This window comes from Felis catus, chromosome X (assembly GCF_018350175.1).
Source record: "Felis catus isolate Fca126 chromosome X, F.catus_Fca126_mat1.0, whole genome shotgun sequence".
Lineage (NCBI taxonomy): Eukaryota > Metazoa > Chordata > Mammalia > Carnivora > Felidae > Felis > Felis catus.
In genome coordinates this window covers 7577808-7601282 of record NC_058386.1, presented here as the reverse complement: position 1 = coordinate 7601282, position 23475 = coordinate 7577808, and the positions used below count along the sequence as shown (strand labels likewise).

At 43.5% G+C, this 23475-nt stretch overlaps 1 protein-coding gene across 7 annotated transcripts in view; it reads left to right on the top strand.

The window, feature by feature from the left end:
• Positions 1–23475, top strand: part of MID1 (midline 1) — a 587700-nt gene that overhangs the window by 499643 nt on the left and 64582 nt on the right. For all 7 annotated transcript variants that reach the window (XM_019823542.3, XM_019823539.3, XM_045050344.1 and 4 more), the window contains one exon: positions 20463–20558. In XM_019823542.3, the coding sequence (XP_019679101.1) occupies positions 20463–20558 (96 nt within the window). The remainder of the gene's footprint in view (positions 1–20462; positions 20559–23475) is intronic.

Genomic DNA, 23475 nt, shown 5'->3' with positions numbered 1-23475 from the left:
CCAAAAGACTGTACTAGAAGATGGGTGATATGAGTTAATACCATGCGTTCCTTCTGACAAGGAAGTGTTAGATGATAAGACAGCTTGCTGAAGGTTGAACTGATCCTTATCCAGATAAGCTCTGCACTTGAGGTTGCCTTTGTAGGGGGGACAATAGGCATAGAAAATGTTGTAAAAAATAGGTTTGTTTGTTTCACATTATCATTGAGAAAACAGCTATAAAGAAGACAGAGTGAGGTCATTAAATGCCGCTAAGCCCTTGAATGATGATTTATACATAGCTGAAATTAAAATAATTTTCATGAAACAAAAACAGTTCAGAACTCGGTTTTTCCCCCCTCTGTTTGTTTGTTTTTGCTGTTACTGCTCGAAGAATACTTACTTATTATTTTAAAATATTTCAAAAATATTTCCCAAGTAATAAATTCCATGCAATAAAAGACAACAAGCCAAGAGCATAATGCCAGAACATTTCAGGCGTGCCCAAAACGTGGAGGAAGCAATCTCATGGGACTTGGCCATTTCTCTTGTAAGGTCTTAAAACCCCATGGGAAGTCCACGTACGACATGCTATTGTTTGGGAGTTCCACTTAAAACACACTGGCAATATTCAATATTTTTTTCGAAGTTCTGGAAATCTAAAGTATACGCTTTTTCAAATACATAGTTGACTCCAGCAGCCAACACTGCCAAACAGAACTAAAGAAGAAAAGAAATTGAGAAAATATGAGAATTGGGACTACTACAAAGTGACAAATGAGAGTTTTTAAAAGCAACAGAACAAATCAACCCCAGCCTTGTTTGGGGACGTTAAAGTGGCATTGCTTCGGATGTGTTTCTCTCTCCTCTCACCCCCTCCTTCATTCAGAAATAATCATCTTGTCACCACAGGCACATATCCCATTTTGAAGATGTTTTCCTGGAACATGTCCCTGTCTTTAAAAGAAATTTGTTTTTATGTTTATTTATTTTGAGACAGAGAGAGAGAGAGAGTGCAAATAGGAGAGGGGCAGAGAGACAGAGAGGGAGACAGAGAATCCCAAGCAGGCTCTGCACTGTCAGCGCGGACCCCAAGTGGGGCTTGATCCCACGAACCACGAGATCATGACCTGAGCTGAAATCAAGAGCCGGGTGCTCAACTGACTGAGCCACCTGGGTGCCCCTTCCCTCTCTTTTAATTTTGTGATCTGAATACTGGTGTGACTTCAGTCCCTTTGGCAAAGGGATTACTAGATGCACTGAAGGAAAATATGAACCTTTCTCTAATTGTAGACTGAGGAAAGGGTGAAGAACAATATTTTATTTCTTTCAATCATGTACAGCATGTACAACCAAAGAAATCACCTTTAGAGTTTGTCAACCGGTATCACTATCGCCTACTATGTGTTGAAAGTCTAATTATCTAGCCTCAAGATTCCACATTTAAAAATTTTTCTTTAATGTTTTATTTATGTTTGATAGAGAGAGACAGAGCACAAGCAGGGAAGGGGCAGAGAGAGAGGGAGACCCAGAATGTGAAGCAGGCTCCAGGCTCCGAGCTGTGAACACAGAGCCCGACATGGGGCTCCAACCCACGAACTGTGAGATCATGACCTGAGCCAAAGTTGGATGCTTAACCGACTGCCACCAGGTTCCCCAGTATCTTATGTATTTATACTGTTAAGTTGGATGCAGTCCTGTTATTTTTTATGAAACTAAATTAAGTCAATGACCCAGAGTTGGTTTTTTTTTTTAGAATGAGTTGGATATTAAAATAGAACAATATTTCCCTTTTGCGGAAAAGTCTTCCGATGAAGATTTCAATTCATGGTAGACAAGTATTTCCTAAATGAAGGTCTTTTCATTAAGTCCTTGGTGAGCAGCTCCCAGCATGCCTTGGCCCAGCAGAGGTCCTTCTGTATGGTGCAGTTACTGTTGACTGAGATTCCAAATCCTCTTGGTTCTAACCAGGGCCACTCGGACGAAGAATCTTGCTTATTTGCTTTTCTCCCATCAGTGTAACCTTGGAAATCCCAATCTTTCCTTTGAAACACTGACTCTGTCTTTGGTGTCTCTGTTTGCAAAACCAGCATGACCTGTTGTACTCATAAGAGGCATTTTCTGGGCATGTGACAATGGAATAAAAAAGAAAGTGACTTGGGGCGCCTGGGTGGCGCAGTCGGTTAAGCGTCCGACTTCAGCCAGGTCACGATCTCGCGGTCCGTGAGTTCGAGCCCCGCGTCAGGCTCTGGGCTGATGGCTCAGAGCCTGGAGCCTGTTTCCGATTCTGTGTCTCCCTCTCTCTCTGCCCCTCCCCCGTTCATGCTCTGTCTCTCTCTGTCCCAAAAATAAATAAACGTTGAAAAAAAAATTAAAAAAAAAAAAAGAAAGTGACGGACATGAATGACTTTTTAGAAGATGATGCCGCGAAAGTTGGATGCTGTGGGGGGTGGAGAACGAGCTTGGAATCAAACAGAAACAGAACTGGGCTCAGGGGCCTAGTTCCAGCACTCACTAGCTGTGCCAACTTGGGAAAGTGACGCTCTTGGAGTGCGTTTCTCCATCACTAAAGATCGGGGTAATAATGCATTCCTGTAACATTATGAAGGGGACTAGAGCTCCATAAGATATGCAAAATACTTGGCACACAGCGTATGTTCAATAAATGCTAGCTGCTGTTATCATGACTACTTGCTGCTGCTGCTGCTACTCATTGCAAAATCGAACATCGTCAAAGGTATCGAGATTTATCTTGCGGTCCATATTTGATCTTTCGAAGCAGATGAATACTTAACACACCTCAAATTGGAATCAAAGTAGGTAGACTTTGGGGTGTGGATATTGTTGTGAACACTTGTAGGCCAGCCAGGGTGTCATATGGGGAAGATTATGACATGTTTGGTATGTGGTCATTGGACTAAGGCTTCCCCTTAATGCACCGCGGTTGATTGCACTAAAAATTCTTGGTTTCTTTTTAATTCAAAACTAAAAGAAACTTAAATATAATTGTGATGGGGCCTTCCAATGTGAAGTGGATGGTGTGTCTTCGAAAAGCTTTGAGTGTGAAGTACGATGCAATGGAATACTTCACTTCCTCCGCCACCAATGTCCATATATATTCCGATGCCGTGCAAACATTGATTGATCCTACTCCGTGTTCACATGGGAAGAAGTTAAGATTAGCACAAAGATACCATTGTCGTTAAGGAGGTTACTGTCCAGTAAATCTGGATGCTAGATTTAGTCCATGGTTATTTTTGAAATGTTACTTATCATTATAAACTCATGTACTAGTCGTAGGAAAGAATGCATCCGGAACTGTGAAGGTTCAAGTTCAGTCCTTTGCTTCTTCAGCTTTTTGTTTAGACACTATTTGTGATGTTAATCACCACGTTCATTAAGTCTTAAATCCCCCACCCCAACCCTCATCGTGACTCTTTCATTTCTTAACAACTGGCAGACATTGGTGAATAATGAGCTACAACATTTTTTAAAGGTATTGAGCGGCTATTCCGACAGCACAAAGTACCCTATGGAGACATTGTATACACTGGTAGCAATGAGCAAATGTTTCTTTTATTTTTATAATTGTTTTGGAAAACCACATGATTGCCAAAGACAGCATACACATGGTCAATTTGGATTCATCCCAGCCTCTAAAAAAATCTGCAAAACACATTAAGGGTTGTAACGTATACAGTTGGGTGTTTTTTTTTTTTTTTTATTTTTAACATGCCTTCCAGCTGTACATTTGTAATGTTTAATTTAGGTGAAAATTCTATGAAGGACTTAATTGATATGATCCAGAGGTTTGTTAACCATTTTAAATGACCATTGATTTTGCCAAATTTCATTCTGTGCCGTAGGAACATGGTCCATGCTGGGTTGCATTAGCTTCCCCTTGTTGTTCAGCGTTGATACACGTAATTGGTTATCAAGGGGATGAAATGCACGTAGCATGAAATGTTTTCTTCAGATTCCGGTTTTAAAGTTAGTGTTTCGGACATTAAGACGTTGTAATAACCAGTTGTGAATCACTGCAGGGAAAACCTACTACTAGCACCTGAACTCGGTGTTCTCTGTTTGTCTGTAATCTAAAAACAAGCATCTACTCTGCTAATTTGCAACAGCAACTTTCCCACCACGGGAGAAATGTCGCCCTGAGGGCAAGGCCTTTCTTTTCAGCACATACAGTGGAGACAATCAAGCTTTTTGAAAGAGAAGGAGACAGATAGGTCCACTGCCTTTGGTATCTTCCACAGAATGTCCAAATACCAAGTGTGTGGATCCTTCCAGAAAGCTCTCGATAGAATCAGAAGTGTTCATTTACGAGAACCGGAAATATTTCCAACTCTCCGGTGGCACCAGGATAACTATGAGAACAGTATAATCTGAGAACTTTCTGCATCACCTTAATTCTTTCTCAGGATTTGGGACTAACGTGCCACATTATTTTCCTAAACTCTGTAGGAGCCCTCATTCACCCACCCTCCCATCCATCTATCCACTCACCCATTCATCCACCCATTTCTCTAGCAAATTCTCTAGAATCTGCTATGCAGCAAACATGGTATCAGGTATTTTGAATCCACTGGGAAAAAAGCGAGACCGGAGTCCTGTCCTAATGATGCTTTCCTTCGAGGGAATTCACGTCTTTTGTATCTGAAGTTTTCTAACAAGAAGAAAAGGCAGGGGGAATCTCTGAATGTGTTACTAGAGAATATTGGCACTGGGAGACTTAAGTTGTACCAAATTGACTGTGTGGGTGGGATCCTCGTTACTTATGCCGTAGATTCAATTCGGATGGAACTCCGTATCCCATCCCTGGAATCCCCTCCGAGGGTGAGATACCGGGTCTCCGATGATCAAGGACACGCTGACTCCCATACTTTGAAACAATGCATCGGATTGTAATTGAGCTACTTTTGTTCTGAATCTCTTTCTGTGCACCACAGAGCATGCTATAGACCACAGCCAGAACTGTTTGTGTGGAATACCAGCAGCCCAGGAAACAGACTCAGGTTACAGGCAGAAGTCTTTTGACTGATTTCCTAACTACTTGGTGCTCTGAAGACTTGGGGAGTCCCTCAGATCTTGGAACCTTGCAAAGGCCCTTTAGAGAGGTCGGCTCTTTAAAGTCTTGCAGGCAGCGTGCAGGATGCTTTTATCTGAGCTTCCATTCCCACTTAATGAATCGCTTGTGCAATGGTGATGAACAGAGGCCCAGTCATCCTGTTCTCTGTACAACAGGAGCATATTTAATAGAGACACTTCGGATGTTGCTGTGTCCAATAACTGTTGGCCCAGATTTCCTCCATGAGGTTTCAGGAAGTAAGTGGTCATTAAGATTCACGTGAACAACTCTGGTTTCCACAAGGAGCCAGGAACCCACCTACCCACTATCTTTCAGCCTCCCTCTGACCCTAAGGGCTGGTTCTCGCCAGAATCAAATCTCTTTAGCGTCCTATGCTAGAGAGGGCTCCTAAGGAGATCTCTCTTCTGGACCTAGGATTTTGTTTAGGGCTAGAATACTCTCTGGGAGCTAGAGGCCAAGGGCAGGAATATCAAATTCTCTAGCAATATCATTCCATCTTGACAAAACAAAACGCACCTTTCTGATTGGCACACCTCCACACTGTTCTACGCGTAGATCGTGGCATAATTGTACCAACCTCTCCGAGGACATGTCAGGTTGCCCTTGTGTCCTGGGCACCCAAGGTGCCATTTTTCGTTAAACCAACATGAAGGTCCCCTTAGGTACATTTTTTTAATGAAAAAATTGGGTTTTTTTTTTTTTTTTGGTTATTGGGGAAGCTTATAGCTGCAAATGGTTAGTGGTAATTTTCAAGGAACTGGTTAAATGGAAAAATTGGGGAAATCATTATAATGAAGTTCAATCATGAAGAGAAAGTTAAATATCTGGGCTCAGTTTCTTTAGGTATTGTGTAATAGGGAATAACATTGCAAAGAAAAACCAGATAAAGGAGCAAAAACCACAGTGCTCACATTTGAGTGCAGCAGTATTGAAGGTCTCAGGTAGTGTAAATTCTCTGATTATTCCCAGGCAGAAATGAGCTTTATTTCAGGGAAATGGATCATTATTAAGTCATCTGTCTGATCTAGAGCCAGCAGCACAATCTAATGATTTCATTCCTGGATTATTTTTAATATATAGAATTAATGATGTATGGGAAGCATTCGTGCGATTACTTTAATAGTATAGTATCCTCTTAAATTCCTTTTGTTAAGTAAAATAATGCCTTGCAATTCCTTGTCTTACAATTCAATAAATCATCTTACACCTGTCAGCACATACGGCCCAAGATTTATTGCCTGATCCAATGCGTAGTAGATAGCTCCTTGGCCAGAGAGCAGTTTCTGAAACTAATTTAATCAAAGTGTTTTTATAATATAGTGAACTCTGGCTTGATGTCTCAAATATGTATTGATGTCTTCAGAAACGTGTGATTTAATCTTATCCGAGTTTGAAAGAGAATTCTGATTTGGCTTTGTGTGATTTCTGTTATAGACAGGAAATCGTTAGCTGCATTAATTATTATTCATGTACTCCTTTGTCAAGCAAGCACTTATTGGTGCCTCAATTTGCGCGTATAGCAGTCGGCTAGATTCTCAGCAGAGTGCTGGAGGGTGGAACGAAAAAAATTCTAGGTAGGTAGAAAGACACAACCTCAGAAGGAGCAACTGTCATGTTCATTCTGCAGGGCAGTAGTGATTATAGCTGGCTTCTACTGGGGAAATTAAGGCTAGACAGCTTTTGGACTTTTGATCATGTGATACTATAGTAATACAAACTTAGAAGATTACCTTGGTGACCACGCATGGACCCGCTTGGCTGGGCAAAAATTAGAGGAATGAAAACCAACACTTCTCGGAAGAAGTTGGTCAGAGTGGTAACCTTGAGAAGAAAAGGGAAAGCTGAAATCAAGGGGCCTTCCAATAAACAACCAGGCAACCCTAGAGAGTGGTTGAGAGAATGCATGAAGGAGAGGTCAAAGTCTAAGAGTATGTTGAGTTTAGTTCTCGCCTGGAGAATGGTCATTATCCTTTGTAAAGACTAGAAAGTTGAGTTTAAAATAAGGTAGCATCAAAGCTTTGGGAACAAGAGATCAAAGTTTAGGTCACACTTGAGATCTGAGGTCAAACTTTGAATATTATCAGGATAGAGGAGAGAGTCAAAGCTGGGAAAGAATACATGTTGGCTGAGGCAATATTTATGGCTGAGGCGTGTGTGTGTGTGTGTGTGTGTGTGTGTGTGTGTGTGTGATATATATATGAAGTCACTGTTTTGTCATCATTGTTTAGAGATGGAAAGAACACATTCTGGTTTAAGACTCACTTGCAGTCAAAATTACGCAGTGCTAAAGTCTGCCTTTAATTATAGTAAAATGTGTTTGATTTGAAAATGTATTCATTAGCTATATAAGGGACGCTCCGTTCAAATAAAACTAACGCATCAGAGAAAAACAATGGTTAGTGGAAGGCCGCTGTATGATCTACTGTCACCGTTGAACTGTCGAGCCGTCTCTGACGTCATGGGTTAGCGTTCGACCTCCCTGGAGTGTCCGATCACAGTGGTCAACCAAGATCACAGACGTTTGAAAATCAGATGACAAAAGTCACGCTGAAACGTTCTGAGAGCGAACTTTAACGTTTGCTTTCAGCTTTGTGTGCTTTGTGTCAAGCCAAATCGTAAAGAGGTGCACTGACTTCAACCAGTTGGGGGGGGGGTGGCATTATGTTTTCATCATAAACAGATGAGTTTGGGTCCTCTGCTGGCTGACTGCCCTCTCCCCCTTTCAACACCACTTAAACATTTTTCAAAACAGCATTTATAAGTAATTGAGAATACACTGGGGCAACTTCACCAAGACCGATTTTTTTTTTTTTTCCCCTGGAACTTTCTGAACATCTGAGTTCTATCTATGTTTTTATTAGAAAAAGCAATTCAGACTTGCCAATGGTGACGGGGTAAGAAGTACGGTTGACTGAGGTACACATTCATTCCCAAGCCTTCCGTCTGCCATGACATGGGGTCATCTCCCCGCACTGCCCAAATTCTCCAGCCCTGCCTTGTTTTTCACCCCTGTTTCCCAGTGGAGACTGAAGGAGCTAGGGGCCAAGAATAAGGCCTGGTGACAAAGACCGAGTAAAAAGATCAAAAGAACAGCACAGGCATTACTTACCCCCCACTTAGCTTCTCTTCTCTGTAAAAATTTTACTTCCCCCGCCCCCCCCCCCCAGAGTGTCACAACATTCAGGTAAGTGGTTCTCAAACTTTAGCACACCCCAGAATCCCCTGGAGGGCTTATTAAATCCCAGGATCTGGGCCGCCTCGAGTTTCTCATTCAGCAGGTCTGGGGCAGGGCCCAAGAGTTGGCCTTTCCAACCAGCTCCCCGGGGAGGAGGCCGCTGCTTGGTCCACCCTACGTTTTGCAAACTAGACTCTATGGACAGGACAAGATGGGACTTGGTAATTCGTAATTGTTTTAACTGGCCAGTCTCCTTCCAGTTCTCCGAATGTTGGACAGTTTTCTCTCACTGGGTTAAAAGCAAATGGCTTTAAACATTTTTTTTTTTTTAAAGCGACATTTATTCTTTGACTTCCTCTTTAGCAAAACATTGTATGTGCAAACCAGGATATATTCCGGGAAAATGGGAGTTTGTTCATTTCCGAAATACATTGAGCCTTAAAATGTCTTTAGTCGTGTATACACAAACCAACTCTGGGAAAATGGCTTGATCATTTTTTTTTTTTTTTTTGTAAAGCACCACAAGTAAAATAATTAACTCTCTAGAATTATTATTATTATTATTATTTATTTATTTTATTATTTTTTTTGGCCAGTAGACAGGTGGCTCTCGATCAAAGACACAGAATATTATGGACAAAGATGGAAGGAATGAAATGGTTTCACTGCGGTTTCCATCATTGTAAATATTTGCATTTTACCTTTTAGTCTAGAGGCTTTTCTAGTCTTCAGGGCAGTTGTGTTGCCGGAGTTGACCTTTCAAAGAATCTGGGTAGGGCAGTGAATCTATTGTTTTGTCATCAAGAGTTCTTAACATTTCCCCCCTACATCTTTGATTTACCACATTAAAAAATCTTGTTGGATTATAAACATCTGTATCATACTTCTGTTATATTTCTGGTGAGATAATTACTGCTGAAATCAACAAACTAAGTTGGTATGGTAGTAATAGGTTGCAAGGTCTAAATCAAGGTAACCAGAAGTTCTTTCTAAAAAAATTTTTTTAATGTTTACTTTTTTTTTTTTAATTTTTTTTTAACATTTATTTATTTTTGAGACAGAGAGAGACAGAGCATGAATGGGGGAGGGGCAGAGAGAGAAGGAGACACAGAATCGGAAGCAGGCTCCAGGCTCTGAGCCGTCAGCCCAGAGCCTGACGCGGGGCTCGAACTCACGGACCGCGAGATCGTGACCTGGCTGAAGTCGGACGCTTAACCGACTGCGCCACCCAGGCGCCCCATTGTTTATTTACTTTTAGAGAGAGAGAGAGAGACTGTGAGCGGGAAAGGGGGCAGAGAGAGAGGGAGACACAGAATCCGAAGCAGGCTCCAGGCGCTATGCTGTCAGCACAGAACCCGATGTGGGGCTCGAACTCGTGAACTGCGAGATCATGGCCTGAGCCGAAGTCGGACGCTCAACCGACTGAGCCACCCAGGCGCCCCCAGAAGTTCTTTTTAGCCATTAGGAATACTTGAGTGATTCAACAAAGTATTGCCCTGTAGTTTCCAGTCAAAAAAGTCCTCTGAATTTCTGAACCGTAATGATCGGTGTTGCCTGCAAAGCACTGTTTTAGTAAGGTTCCTGGGCTTTTCTATGACAAATTCCCATAAATTCACACCTCTAGCGACATCTGTATGTACTTTTATCCCTGCACTCACTATATGTATGTGCTGCATTACAAAAAAAGACTCTTTTTATTCTGAATAAATCTTACAGTGTAAAACTAGTAAAGTGAGTAAGTTATGAATTTGTGTCCACTGTGTTATAGACCCCAAGATGCAGCAGCCCGATGTCTCAGTTTTGAGCAATAGTTCTTGCTTTTGGCTACACATTAGAATCTCCTGGGGAGTTTTCAAGATTCCAATCCCTGGACCTTACCCCAGCCTAAGTAATTCAGACTCTGGTTGGGTGTAGATTGAGCGTGGTGTTTGTTCAGTTCCCCAGGTGATTGCAGCAAACAGGCCAGGGTGGGAACCACTTACCCTGTGATCCGGCATCATCTCCCTCCCTCCCTTCCTTCCTTCCTTCCCTCCTTCCTCCCTTCCTCCCTTCCTCCCTTCCTTCCATAACTTCTATGTTTTTTTAATTTCGACTCCATGAAAATCACCTTGATTGGACAAAGACAGAATCGGTCCTACTAAATGAGGAGGAAATGGCTGAGTAAAGATGGTCAAGTCAGGGACGAAGGATGCGGTTTGAATTCAAGGAATTTGAGATTCAAAGGTCTAAAACCCAAGGAAGGTTCTGTCTTTGAAGGTTATTCAGGGCTGAGAAACAATGGCATGCTTTCATATTCTTCTTTGATTCTCTAGGCTGTCCCAAATGGGGAATTCTCTTACTAACATTGATTTTGTAAATTCTTAACAGACCAGACCCCTTTGGATGGAATGGAATTTTAATCTATTTTTTTGAGTCAAAGAGTGTAACCTCCCTTGGCTTTAATACTTTTTGCACCTCCCAGATGGGGATATGAATTTTGTGAACAATATGAATCCTTCTTGGGAATGCCACAAATTCAAGAGCAGAGCTGCCCATGTATTGAATTTTAATAATCATTTTCAGCAGCTGGTCCAGAAAAGGCATATTCCTCTAAAACCTAAAAGTTTGAGGAGATAAATGTTGCTATAGAAACAAAGCAAATCAGAGTGATCGATGCCAAATTATTAGATCAAAGACTCAACTATATTTCCATTCGTTGAAGGCTAAACAGCCACCATGACACATTCAGGTCTGGTAAAAATGTTTGATGGTATTAAAACCCTATTTAAGTCGAAAAGTCAGAACATGTTCGTTAATGAGTATCTAACAATGTCATCATCTACTTAAAACGGAGGAAAGGGGATAAGATCAAGATTATTCAATCTCTGAGTGATGGAGGAAGTAAAGCTCGAAGTGACATATACAAACAAGGTGTGTGACGTTCATCAGTTTCAGGGGATTTTACAGACATTAATTATCTTGTGCTCTAAGGACCCCTTTGAGGTGTGTCTTACGATGAAGAAAAAAGACTGAGGAAAGTCGAGTGGATGGAAAAAGCAATTAACGAGTGATTCCACACTCGGTGTGTACCTGCAACCCAACGCTTGACACTTACTCACATGTCGGAAAGAACTGACTGATCCCTGTGCTCGCTGCTGTCTTTACCCACCATGCTCTTGCTGGAACAACCTTGATTCCATATGAGGTCCTTTCTGAGTCTTTTTCAGCCTGGATCTTCTGCTTCTCTGAGCAAAAGTTGACGGAGGAATTGACTCGGACATTTGCGTTTCACCCATGCTTGAAAGCCATTGTTTTCTTTTATGAATTAAAAATTGTTTTGGTAGCCAACAAAAAGAAACGAAGAGTCGTCTTTAGAATTTTGGGTCGCTGAATGATTGAAATTTTAGGCATATTCCTCCGCTCTCATAGCACGGATTGAAAATGTTAAGTGAGGGGGGCGCCTGGGTGGCGCAGTCGGTTAAGCGTCCGACTTCAGCCAGGTCACGATCTCGCGGTCCGTGAGTTCGAGCCCCGCGTCGGGCTCTGGGCTGATGGCTCGGAGCCTGGAGCCTGTTTCCGATTCTGTGTCTCCCTCTCTCTCTGCCCCTCCCCCGTTCATGCTCTGTCTCTCTCTGTCCCAAAAATAAATAAACGTTGAAAAAAAAAATTAAAAAAAAAAAAGAAAGAAAATGTTAAGTGAGGGGCGCCTGAGCGGCTCAGTCAGTTGAGCGTCCGACTTCGGCTCAGGTCATGGTCTCCACGGTACATGGGTTCGAGCCCCACGTCGGGCTGTGCGCTGACAGCTCGGAGCCCGGAGGCTGCTTCAGAATCTGTGTCTCCCTCTCTCTCTGCTCCTCCCTGCTCGTGCTCTGTCTCTCTCTGTCTCTCAAAAATAACTAAACATTAAAAAAGATTTGTTTTTAATAAAGAAAATGTTAAGTGAGCTGAGTTGTTGAAATTTTAAAATGATTTGGACCAACAGAGAAAACACTCCGTATTAGCCAATAAAAAGTGTTTAGGTTATTTTTTTAAAGATGTTTTTATTGTTTCTAAGGAGACCAACTTTCTGCAAAGGACCAGTAATCAACTCTGTCATTGTGGCTCCTAAGTGGCAACAGCCAACCCTTAAACAAATGACAGTTTTTGTGCTCCCGTAAAACTTTATGGACGCAGAAATTTGAATCTCATATACTCTTCGTGGGTCACCAAATTTTACCTTTTCATTTTTTCAAATCGTTTGAAAATGTCAAAACCATTCTGAGCTGGCAAGCCATACACGAACAGGTGGCGGGCGGGCTTTGGTCTGCGGGCTGTACCGTGCCGTCGTCCCCTGCTCTGGGAGATTCAGATTTCCCCAACTTGAAAGCTTTTCTTTTGAGCAGAAATAATCAACTACTACTGTCAGTCTGTTTTCCGATATTTCCATGATCTTTTCACCATCTAATTCTTTTTTTTTTTTTTTAGTTTATCGTTTTTGAGAGAGAGAGAAAGAGAGAGAGAGAGAACACAAGCAAAGGAGGGGCAGAGAGAGAGGGAGACACAGATTCTGAAGCAGGCTCCAGGCTCGAGCTGTCAGTGTAGAACCCGACGCGGGGCTTGAACCCACGAACTGTGAGATCATGACCTGAGCCGAAGTCTGCCGCTCAACCAACTGAGCCACCCAGGCGCCCCTTCACCATCTAATTCTGGACTGACAGCTGGTTGCCTCTTATGTGCTGTGTGGAGGCCGATTCCAGAGCTGCCCAATTGGACCTTCATGGCCCTTCTACTTATGCCACAATCCTAGGAAATGCTTCCTGTGTGTTCCACTGATAAAAGTTACAATCGTTTTATCTGAAATACTTCTCTATGGGCACAGATTTTGCAATGGGAATTTCTACATTTCAGATTTTCAGAGGTTCCTAGTAATCCAGCTTCCTTCACCTCAGTATTGATTCTCAAAAGTGACACATGTGGGGCGCCTGGGTGGCGCAGTCGGTTAAGCGTCCGACTTCAGCCAGGTCACGATCTCGCGGTCCGTGAGTTCGAGCCCCGCGTCGGGCTCAGGGCTGATGGCTCGGAGCCTGGAGCCTGTTTCCGATTCTGTGTCTTCCTCTCTCTCTGCCCCTCCCCCGTCATGCTCTGTCTCTCTCTGTCCCAAAAATAAAGAAACGTTGAAAAAAAAAAAAAGTGACACATGTGGTTACGGGTCCGTTGCTCGCCTCTCTTATTACCGGCAGAAATAAGGCCAGGGGATGAGGAGTTGTTGTTGGATCTGCTAAAATTAGAACTAGGTGAATCTAACTCTACTGAGATATTTACCTGTCTCCATTAAAATCTGAAAGCTCTTCTAGACCATAAATGGTATTTAAAAATTGCTCCCTGTGTATTATTGACTACCCGATTAGAATATAAACCCCGAACTCTGGACGATGGAATTTATAACTATATGGAGCAGGTTCTGTGGAATTAATATAGAAATATCAAATAAAACCTGACAAGGTAAATACAGTATCGCGTATCAAAATGGCTCAAATTGTAGTCCACGGAACACTAGACTTAAATTTGTATGTAGATTGAGTTTTATTATGTTTTTGAAGTTCCCTGGGCGGCCTGTCTTGCCAGGGCATTTGGAAATGTTAGCTATCATAACCAATGAAAAAAGGCATTAAAAAATAAAACCAGCATAAATCACACGTATCCGCGGTCCGTCATGAGTTGAACCTTAAACTCCTGCGATGTAATTAAAACATCTTAAGTGTTTCGTTACGTATATAAAGAGTTTTTGCCTTCACGCAGGTGGCATGTGTTAATACGGGTGTGTTTTCATATTAAGGATTGTGATTAAAGTTTCTTAGAAGAAAATGTATGGATTGTGGCACTCAACGTGTTCATATCCTGATCGTGCTGGAGCGGTGGTGTTGGATGTCAGGGCTACAAACACGGTTCCTGAATGTCGCTCTGAATATTATGGCATGAAACAAGCCAGATCTGTGTTTGCCTTGAAAGGCATCCAGACTTAATATTATACTTTAAAGACATTTTCAAGCATTGACTTCGGAATAAGAGCAAACATTCTTTAAGGCCTGGATAAACCCGAAAGGAATTACTGAAATCTCCTGTTTCAGGCATACATTTTAATAGTAGCACTCAATGACAAGTCATTAATTCCCTGCAACCTGATTCTTAGGTACGGGTCTCCAAAGGCTAAAATTAGCAGTATTTTTGTCTGCTTACCTTGCTATTCGATTAGGGATCGGCGTATGTGGAAATACAAAGCTCATCTGTTAAGTTGCATTGACTATTCTCGGCTGGTGTCCAGATCCGATGCCTACAGGCTCGTATTGAGATTGGTGTGAAATCCGCTATCCTGCCCTGGACTGTTAAAGCATCAGCTCCGATAACCCTCACTGAAAACTACATGACATGGGGGGCGCCTGGGTGGCTCCGTCGGTTAAGCGTCCGACTCCGGCTCAGGTCATGATCTCGCGGTTCGTGGGTTCGAGCCCCTGGGGTCGGGCTCTGTGCTGACAGCTCGGAGCGTAGAGCCTGCTTCAGATTCCATGTCTCCCTCTCTCTCTGCCCCTCCCCTGCTCACACTCTGTCTCTCTGTCTCTCTGTCTCTCTGTCTCTCTCAAACAGTAGAAAAAAAAGTTAGGGGAAAAATTAACATCCTTTCTGGTTATCAGTCCAATCATTGGCTTAATATTAAGACACCAAATCCGCCTTGCAGAAGGACCATCGTGTATCTTTACTTTTAGAAGGACCCTCTTGAATTATTTATGTGTTACATGTATAAAACACATACCAGACTCCAAAGACTTAGTAAAAAGAAAGGAAAATAACGTAAAATAGCTCATCAGTTTTTCTTCAAGATTTTATTTTTAAGTCATCTCTACAACCATGGTGGGGCTTGAACTCACAACCCCAAGATCAAGAGTCTCCTGTTCCACTAACTGAGCCAGCCAGCGCCCCCAGCTCATCAGTTTTTTTAATATTCATCGCAGGTTGAAATAATATTTTGGTTGTTGAATGAGGTAAAATATACTCTTAAAATTAATTTTAACTGATTCTTTTTACTTTTGTTTTTTAACATGACTATTAGAAAATTTTAAATGTGATTCACATTTGTGGCAGACATTGTATTTCCGGTGACTCCTGGTTTTGAGCCTGGAATTCGGAAGATATGTGACCTCTAGAAAAAAGAAAAATGGAGGAAGAGAAAACAATCTCTTGTATTTGCACATGTCTTTCAAAAGGAAAAAAAATCTTTTTTATTTTTATTTATTTTTGACAGAGAGAGACAGAACACGAGCAGGGGAGGGGCAGAAAGAGAGGGAGACACAGAATCCGAAGCAGGCTCCAGGCTCCGAGCTGTCAGCACAGGGCCCGATGCGGGGCTTGAACTCACAGACCGCGAGATCATGACCTGAGCCGAAGCCGGAGGCTCAACTGACTGAGCCACCCAGGCGCCCCAAAATCCTTTTTTACTAATGTGGCTATTTCTCATAAGAAGGTGTACTCATAAATAATGGATTAGGGGGCTCCTGGGTGGTGCAGTCAGTTAAGTGTCCGACTTTGGCTCAGGTCATGATCTCATGGTTCGGTTCATGAGTTCGAGACCCGCATCAGGCTCTGTGCTGACAGCTGAGAGCCTGGAGCCCGCTTCGGATTCTGTGTCTCCCTCCCTCTCTCTCTCTCTCTCTCTCTCTCTCTCTCTCTCTGCCCCTTCCCCTCCCGTGCTCTGTCTCTCAAAAATAAATGAACATTAAAATTTTTTTTTAAAAATAATACATTAGGATTATTTTCCCAGTAAACTTTCAGTTGAGTTCTCCCGGAAGAAGACCATGGCTCGCAATCCACGTTGGAAGGTGACCCAGGAGGCATCTGTAGGGCAGAGGGGAAGCGGGACCAAGGAGGGAAGGAAGCGGAAAGAGGGTGTGGACTGGAGCAGGTTGTTGCTGTGGGCCACTGGGCCCCTCTCGCTGGGGCTCTCTGGAAGATGTTACGGGGCACGACTCAGAGCGCTCCCACTTGGGAGATGAGGGGAACTGAGCTTTTCATCCACCTACTGCCCCTAGAGGCATCAGCTTCCCCTTCTTCTCCCCAGCACCCCAGCCTGCTCTGCCTGGGGCCAGATAAAACCCCAGTGTGGAGATGAACAGGACCAGAACAGGTGCTCGCAGCCTAAAGTCACCAGCAAGCCTGAGGCACGGGGTTGGTCCCCTTGTGGTGCCTGCTACTGACACCAAACTGAACGCGTTTCGATGGTTCCTGGTGTACGTGTTCATTTTCTCCCCTGACCTAGACAGTAGCCCAGATTGTGGATGGGAAGACTGAGCCCGAGAGTCCCTTGTCCAGGAGAATTCAGGTGGGAGGTCAGCCCCCCGTCTCCTCACTCTGCATGTGTGGTCACTCCGGCCTGCCTCCTTCGGTCTCCACGAAGCTCAGCTCCATAAGGAGATGTAAATATGTTGACGTTTTCGAGGTGAGAACAGGAAACTAAAACTATTTTTTTGGTACTCTGTAGAATTCCTTAGATATCCACAGGGAAGTGGATACTTACATACGCTTAGTCCCCCGACCCTTATGCCAAAAAATATTATCTCTCTTCTGCACAAAGCACAGCCAAAATTAGGAGGTTATAGGACCTGCTGACCGCCACACAGGATGTTAGCGATACAGTTAAGTTCTAGAAAACTCCACAGAAGTCCCTGTGGTGGAAGCTTCTGGATGCATGGTTCGCTGAGCGCTGGATTTTGTTACCTTCCCATTACCCGGGCTTTCTTCGCAAGTGTTGTCAGTCCCTTTGGTACTTCTTGGAAACAAGTGTCTCCCGGCTTCACTTCCCTTTATTATGCTTGTAAGTGACTCGGTAATTCTTTGTGGACTTCAGTAACACTTGTACTATTTAAATGTGAATAACCCCAAAGGATCTAGATAGGTCAGTGTGTTTAAACCACAGGCTTTAGTCTACACATTAGTTGATTAAAAACAGATTTTTATACATGATGTATGCTCAATAAAGGGAGGGGAAGCAAGCAGATGTTTGTAAAATCTAAATGTGTTAGATTATATTTATTCGGCTCTCTTTTGCTGACTCGCTTTAGAAAACTCATACCTGTGATAGCTGAACCGTAAACAGTTAGATGATGTCTTTCCCTAGAAATTTCCTGCTCTGAAGGGTCAGCCAAAAAGACAAGTAAAAAGATTCCCTAAGATTAACATACCAAAAGAAGTTGACAAATACACCATAAAGTAGTCATATCTAGATCAAGGACGACACTGAATAATGGAGTGCCTCAAAATTATACTCTGGTCTCCGACCATAAAATGATTGGTGGCATTTTTCTCCTTTAAAATATTTCTATTTGAGACTCTTTGAGTGTTTGACAGTTCGTGCTGGTCTTCCAGTCCGGATGAAATATGTACAGAACCTCCCTCTGAGTTCCGAAAACATGAGAATTACAGATAAAATATTTTCAAATGGATTTTAAAGCCAACAACCGGGGCACCCGGGTGGCTCAGTCGGTTGAGCATCCGACTCTGGCTCAGGTCATGATCTCACAGTTCGTGGGTTCGAGCCCCGTGTCGGGCTCTGTGCTGACAGCCCGGAGCCTGGAGCCTGCTTTGGATTCTGTGTCTCCCTCTCTCTCTCTGCCCCTTCCCCGCTTGCGCTCTGTCTCTCTGTCTCTCTCAAAAACAAACAAACAAACAAATAAATAAGACTAATCACGTATAAACATACGAGGAGAATCTCCGAGGACTGGAAATGAAAAGAAATGTAGAATGGTGAGGGAAGGCTGAAACTGGGCTGCTCATGAGAAGTGGGGACGAGACAGAGCAGTGGGGACCTGAGGGGCACACGGCGGAGACAATCCCGCACGGGACAGGAGACCCAGGACTCCCCAGGTACATCCTGGACTCGTCGCTCCCACCTTCTCTGGAATTGGATCCAGATAGAATTCTCAGGGAAGGAAACAGAGGCACCGAGTCATACCGGGATCTGTGCCTCTTTGACACACGGGTGTCTCGTGGGAGGGTCCTCGCCAGGGAAACAACCTCGAGCCCCGTCATCAAGAGTTCGGGTTCTTGGGAAGTGTTGCACGCAGGAAAATATGGAATTGCTTTTTTTTTAATTTTTTTTTTCAACGTTTATTTTTGGGACAGAGAGAGACAGAGCATGAACGGGGGAGGGGCAGAGAGAGAGGGAGACACAGAATCGGAAACAGGCTCCAGGCTCTGAGCCATCAGCCCAGAGCCCGACGCGGGGCTCGAACTCACCGACCGCGAGATCGTGACCTGGCTGAAGTCGGATGCTTAACCGACTGCGCCACCCAGGCGCCCCAGGAATTGCTTTTTTTTTTTAATTTTCGAATAGGCTGAGGAATAAATAAGAATGTTTCGTTCTCTTGAAATTATGAAGGAGGGAATTGCATCCTGGGAACAGGAAGAGAAAGTAATTCAAGAAGAGGGAGCTGTGATAAAGAATCCTCGGGAAATGAAAAAGGTGGTCCTTGGAATAAAAAGAATCAGGCAATAGGATAAAGACCAGATTAATAGGCTTAACTTGCTTAAGAATGACCAGAGAGATTTCTGCTTCTGACTTACACATCTTAGCCGTTAAATAAAAGTGATTATTTTCCTGAATACACCTTCCTAAATCTAAAATTTTGGAAAGTAGAAGAAGTAAACACTCTGAGAAGGCAATTTCACCGTGTAATGAGCTATTATCACCTTTATGAAGTTGTTAATTTTCATAATCCGCCCCGCATACTCTTTTCAAATCCTTTCTCTCAGATGGCCTTACAAATCCTCGATCTGTTTTCTTTTCCACAAAATTTCCTTCTGTCCCATATGTCCGCTGAATTTGTGAATTGTCTGACTTTTGAAACACATAGTCTCCCTAATCCTTTGCCCTGATCTTGGTCCGTGACATTGTTCTAACCCCTGCCCGTGGAACGCGCTTCCCCGCACACACCTTCGCGTCCATCCCATCTTCCCAAGAAATCCCCACTCGTTCGCCAGACACTCCCTCGCCCATCCTTCCACCCGCGCCCACCCTTCCCGACTCAGCGGAAAGACTGTCCTCCGGGAAACCTTCTCCAGGCGGCCCCCACTCTGCCCCTTGGCTCGCTTAGAGCATCTCTCACCCAGCGGCAGTGCTATCTCCTTGTGGACGGGGAGTGGGAGTCTCTATTTTTGCTTCCCCAGTATCTCTCAGAGTCTGGCTTTTAGTAGAAACTCCGTAAGTACTTGTAGGAGTGGATAAATGAATGGATGGCATAAACAGAGAATGAGAAGTGGGTTATTGTGGTTGAAAATGATGTTTAATAGTCATTGCAGGGAGCTTTAACTTTTTTTTTTTTTTAATTTTTTTTTCAACATTTATTTATTTTTGGGACAGAGAGAGACAGAGCATGAACGGGGGAGGGGCAGAGAGAGAGGGAGACACAGAATCGGAAACAGGCTCCAGGCTCTGAGCCATCAGCCCAGAGCCCGGCGCGGAGCTCGAACTCACCGACCGCGAGATCGTGACCTGGCTGAAGTCGGACGCTTAACCGACTGCGCCACCCAGGCGCCCCAGGGGGCTTTAACTTTGATGTTCTCAAGGAATAGGGAATAATTCTAGATTCGTAAGCACGACAGTGATGTGAAAAATGTGGCCTTCAAGGAAATTTGATCTGGCATTGATAGGTTGATAGGCAAAGAAAAGAAGTGTGTGCAATAAAATGTACCGTGAGTGAGTAAATGTGTATGGCGAGGACCTCTTCTTATATCTCATAAATGCCTATAAATAGTCATAATGTCAGCGATAGCCGGATAATTCAAACCTTCCTCTGAGGGGCTGGCCTCAGCCTGCCCGTAAGATGGTAAATCCTAAAAATCCAATAATGGTTGATTTGCTGTGGGAATATACTCCTTATATTATTGCTATTTCTGATTCAGGTAAAGAAGTGGAAATCCAATTACCTCCTTTCTCCCTGGTTCGTGACCTATAACTAATTATTCAGGTACATGTGCCGGAGTCCGTACGAGAAGCAGGAACAAAAAGAATGAAATTCGAACCTTTTTTGAAGGTTCTTTTAAATGCAGCTTCTCAGAGCCGAGCTTAAATCTATAAATCCTTAAAGCTGCATAGATTTCATTGAGGTTTCTGAAAAATGGATCGGCTCTTCCTGAGTATGAGTAATTTTGTGTATGCTGAAGTATTAAAAGTATGCCGCATAATATTTTTCTTCTCTTTTTGAACAGCAAAACTTAGAGAGTAACCTCACCAACCTTATTAAGAGGAACACGGAACTGGAGACCCTCTTGGCTAAACTCATCCAAACCTGCCAGCACGTGGAGGTGAGTGTCTCTGTGCGCTGTGTTTCATGTGAGAACTGCGAGACCGCTGGGCTGGTTTATCCCCTTGGCTTTTGCATTTTTAAGATGGCAGTCTTCTTAAAATTAGATCTTTTGGAGAAGCCAAATAGAAGAGATGCACAAAATCGAAGGAGATAGAACCTCGGAGGATCCCTCCGCACACACTGCTTTGTCTTCCCCCCACTCCTGTCTCTGCCTCTGTGCTCCCACGACCTTCCCCCTGTGTCTCTGTGTCTATGACCAAACCTCCTTACAGGGACACCAGTCGTCGGACTGGGGCCATCCTACCCCAGCACGAATTCACTTCAACTTGATTACGGCTGCAAAGACCCTACTTCCAAATAAGGTCCTATTTGCAGATACCGGGAGTTAGGACTTGGATGTCATTTTTCCGGGGCGGGGGGGGGGGGTGGTGGGGAGAACATGATTCAACCCACCGCAGGTGTCTATAAAATGCATCTTCGCTGTCACATGTTTCCATGAAATTGACCACTTGTTGGGATTAAGTCAAGAGCGTGCTTCGAATGGATTCACTTGTGGCAAGGGTGTCTCCAGGGAACATTTTGAGCCTTGTTGATTAAACAACATGGTAAATAACAGTGAACAAGCATAATGTTTTCATTATTGTAGGGTAAAGTGAATATGTGTTATAGGAATAAATGGATGAACAAAATGGAATGATCCACGTGCTATATTTTATTTTTATGATGTGACGGCATTTGACGTTTAGGACAATCAGAAAGAATAATTTCTCTCCAGTAAAAAAAAAAAAAAAGAAATTACCTGTGTTTTATGGGGAAATCTTACAAAGCCTTTACAGATTGGGTGATCATTCCATTCAATTTCAGCTAGTGACTTCTTAAAGCACTCAGGGTCTGGTTTCCATTATGGCCGGTAGTGGTTTCAGAACAACGGTCTTGCTCCTAATGCGGTATTAGTATGGCTCGAATTTACGAAATGCTATCGTTGTAACGTGTAAAACTGCTTTCTATGATGGTCAGCAATTTCGAATGATTGATAGAAATTTATAAGCAGATTTTGTTTTGATGCCAAAAGATGAGATATTTAGCTGTGATAAAGGCTTTCGAAATAAAGCTACTTACTGGGGCTCCTGGGTGGCTCAGTCGGTTGAGCGTCCGGCTTCGGCTCAGGTCGTGATCTCCCGGTTTGTGCGTTCGAGCCTCGCGTCAGACTCTTGGCTGACAGCACGGAGCCTGTATGTCTCTCTCTCTCTCTCTGCCCCTCCCCAGCTCGTGTGCTTTCTCTCTGAAAAATAAACATACATAAATAAATAAACAAATAAATAAATAAAGTTACTACTGAATTGATTTTAGCAGGCTTGCAAGGAGACACATGTAGGCCATGAGAAGTTATGCTAGACAAGGAGTAAAGAATATTCATTCATTTTACTGTGTTTCTGAACAAAGCCTCCAAATGGAAAGAAATGCTTGCAGGTGAATAAACTTGGTATTTGGGAAATTTCTTCTAGACAAAAATGAAAGAAAATGAATTATGAGTAGAAAAGTGATGCTAGGACTACCTATGTTTTTACATGTGTCTCTTATTCATAATTATCAATATTCTCAGAGTGTAACTTCCCAGCAGTTGAGCATCCAGTTCTCATACAATAACCAAATGGGTCCGTTGAGGATTTATCGAGGTCACTGATGAAGGACCGGCAAACAGTCGGGGTGGGGGTGGGGATGGGGTGGGAGTGCGGGAGGAAGGGCGCTAGAATCAGGCAGCTGAATGAAATGCAAAACTGGTTGGTGACGTAAAGGGCAGTAAAGTCATAACGTTTGGGCAAAATGAGTTATATATCATCAGTTTTCTCCAAGTGCCCAAGTTGACATTGAACTTTGCAGAGACTAAGCCTCGATTGAGAGTAAATAGAAAGCCGAACTCTGTGACATCCCAGCCTGAGGAGTTACATGACCCTTCCTTGGGCGGCCTTGGTGGAGGATGTTCTCCCACCGCCCCGGCAAGGGCGCACAGTCTTCTTGTTGCCTTATTTCCGCGTGTTGGATAATATAGGCTTAACGTGACTTTCTGCTCTGTTCTGGACACCATTGATCTATGAGTTGTGTTCACTACACAGATATTTCCGGGCGAGGGTGTACATTTTTGCTTCCGGCCGGTGACTTCGGTTGGTTTAAAGCGCCACGCTACTCTGTTCGTTCCGTTCGTGTGCGGGGCATCCACTGTGCTGGGTGCCGAGGACCACACCATCTTGTCCAAGACAAAACAGTAACCACAATACCAAATTGGAAACTCATTGCCGTAAGAGAGGTACGGACTCCGTACTTGGAATTTCAGAGAAGCAAGACGTTTCTTCCAGCTGGGTGTCCCAAAGGCAGTGCCTGATGTGAGCCCGCCTCCAAGGGTAGGCGGCCTTGAAACCGAGGCACGGGGATAGAATGAGAAGGAGTGTATGTGCGCACAGCAAGTAGTTCGTTCTGTAGACACACAAGGTGGGTCGGGGGGATCGGTAGGAACCGGCTTTCGAGAGCGGAGAGCTAAGTGGGCTTTAATAATTGCATCCTTGTCTAGCTATATGTGCTCTTGAAAGTTTAATGAGGGATTGAGGAACACAGAGACTTGGGTAATTTTCACAGCGACAACTGGCATCCCTGATTCTTTTCAGGAAGTGATATTTTTGGCTAATGGAAAGTTCGTATGGACCTCTTAGTGCAAAATGCACTAAGTGCACACCCAAGGGAAAACCTCACAGCACACTACTGAACTCCAAAAAGCCAGTGGAGTTTGTCAGGCACTTTTAAAATGCAGGCAGTGGAAAAGAATTTCCTGGTTCGCATCCTAGGTTCCTAGACTGTATTTCTTCCTTTTCCTCTTCCTGAAGGTGTCCTTGTTTTCGGGCCTGAGCATTCCTAGGGAAAAT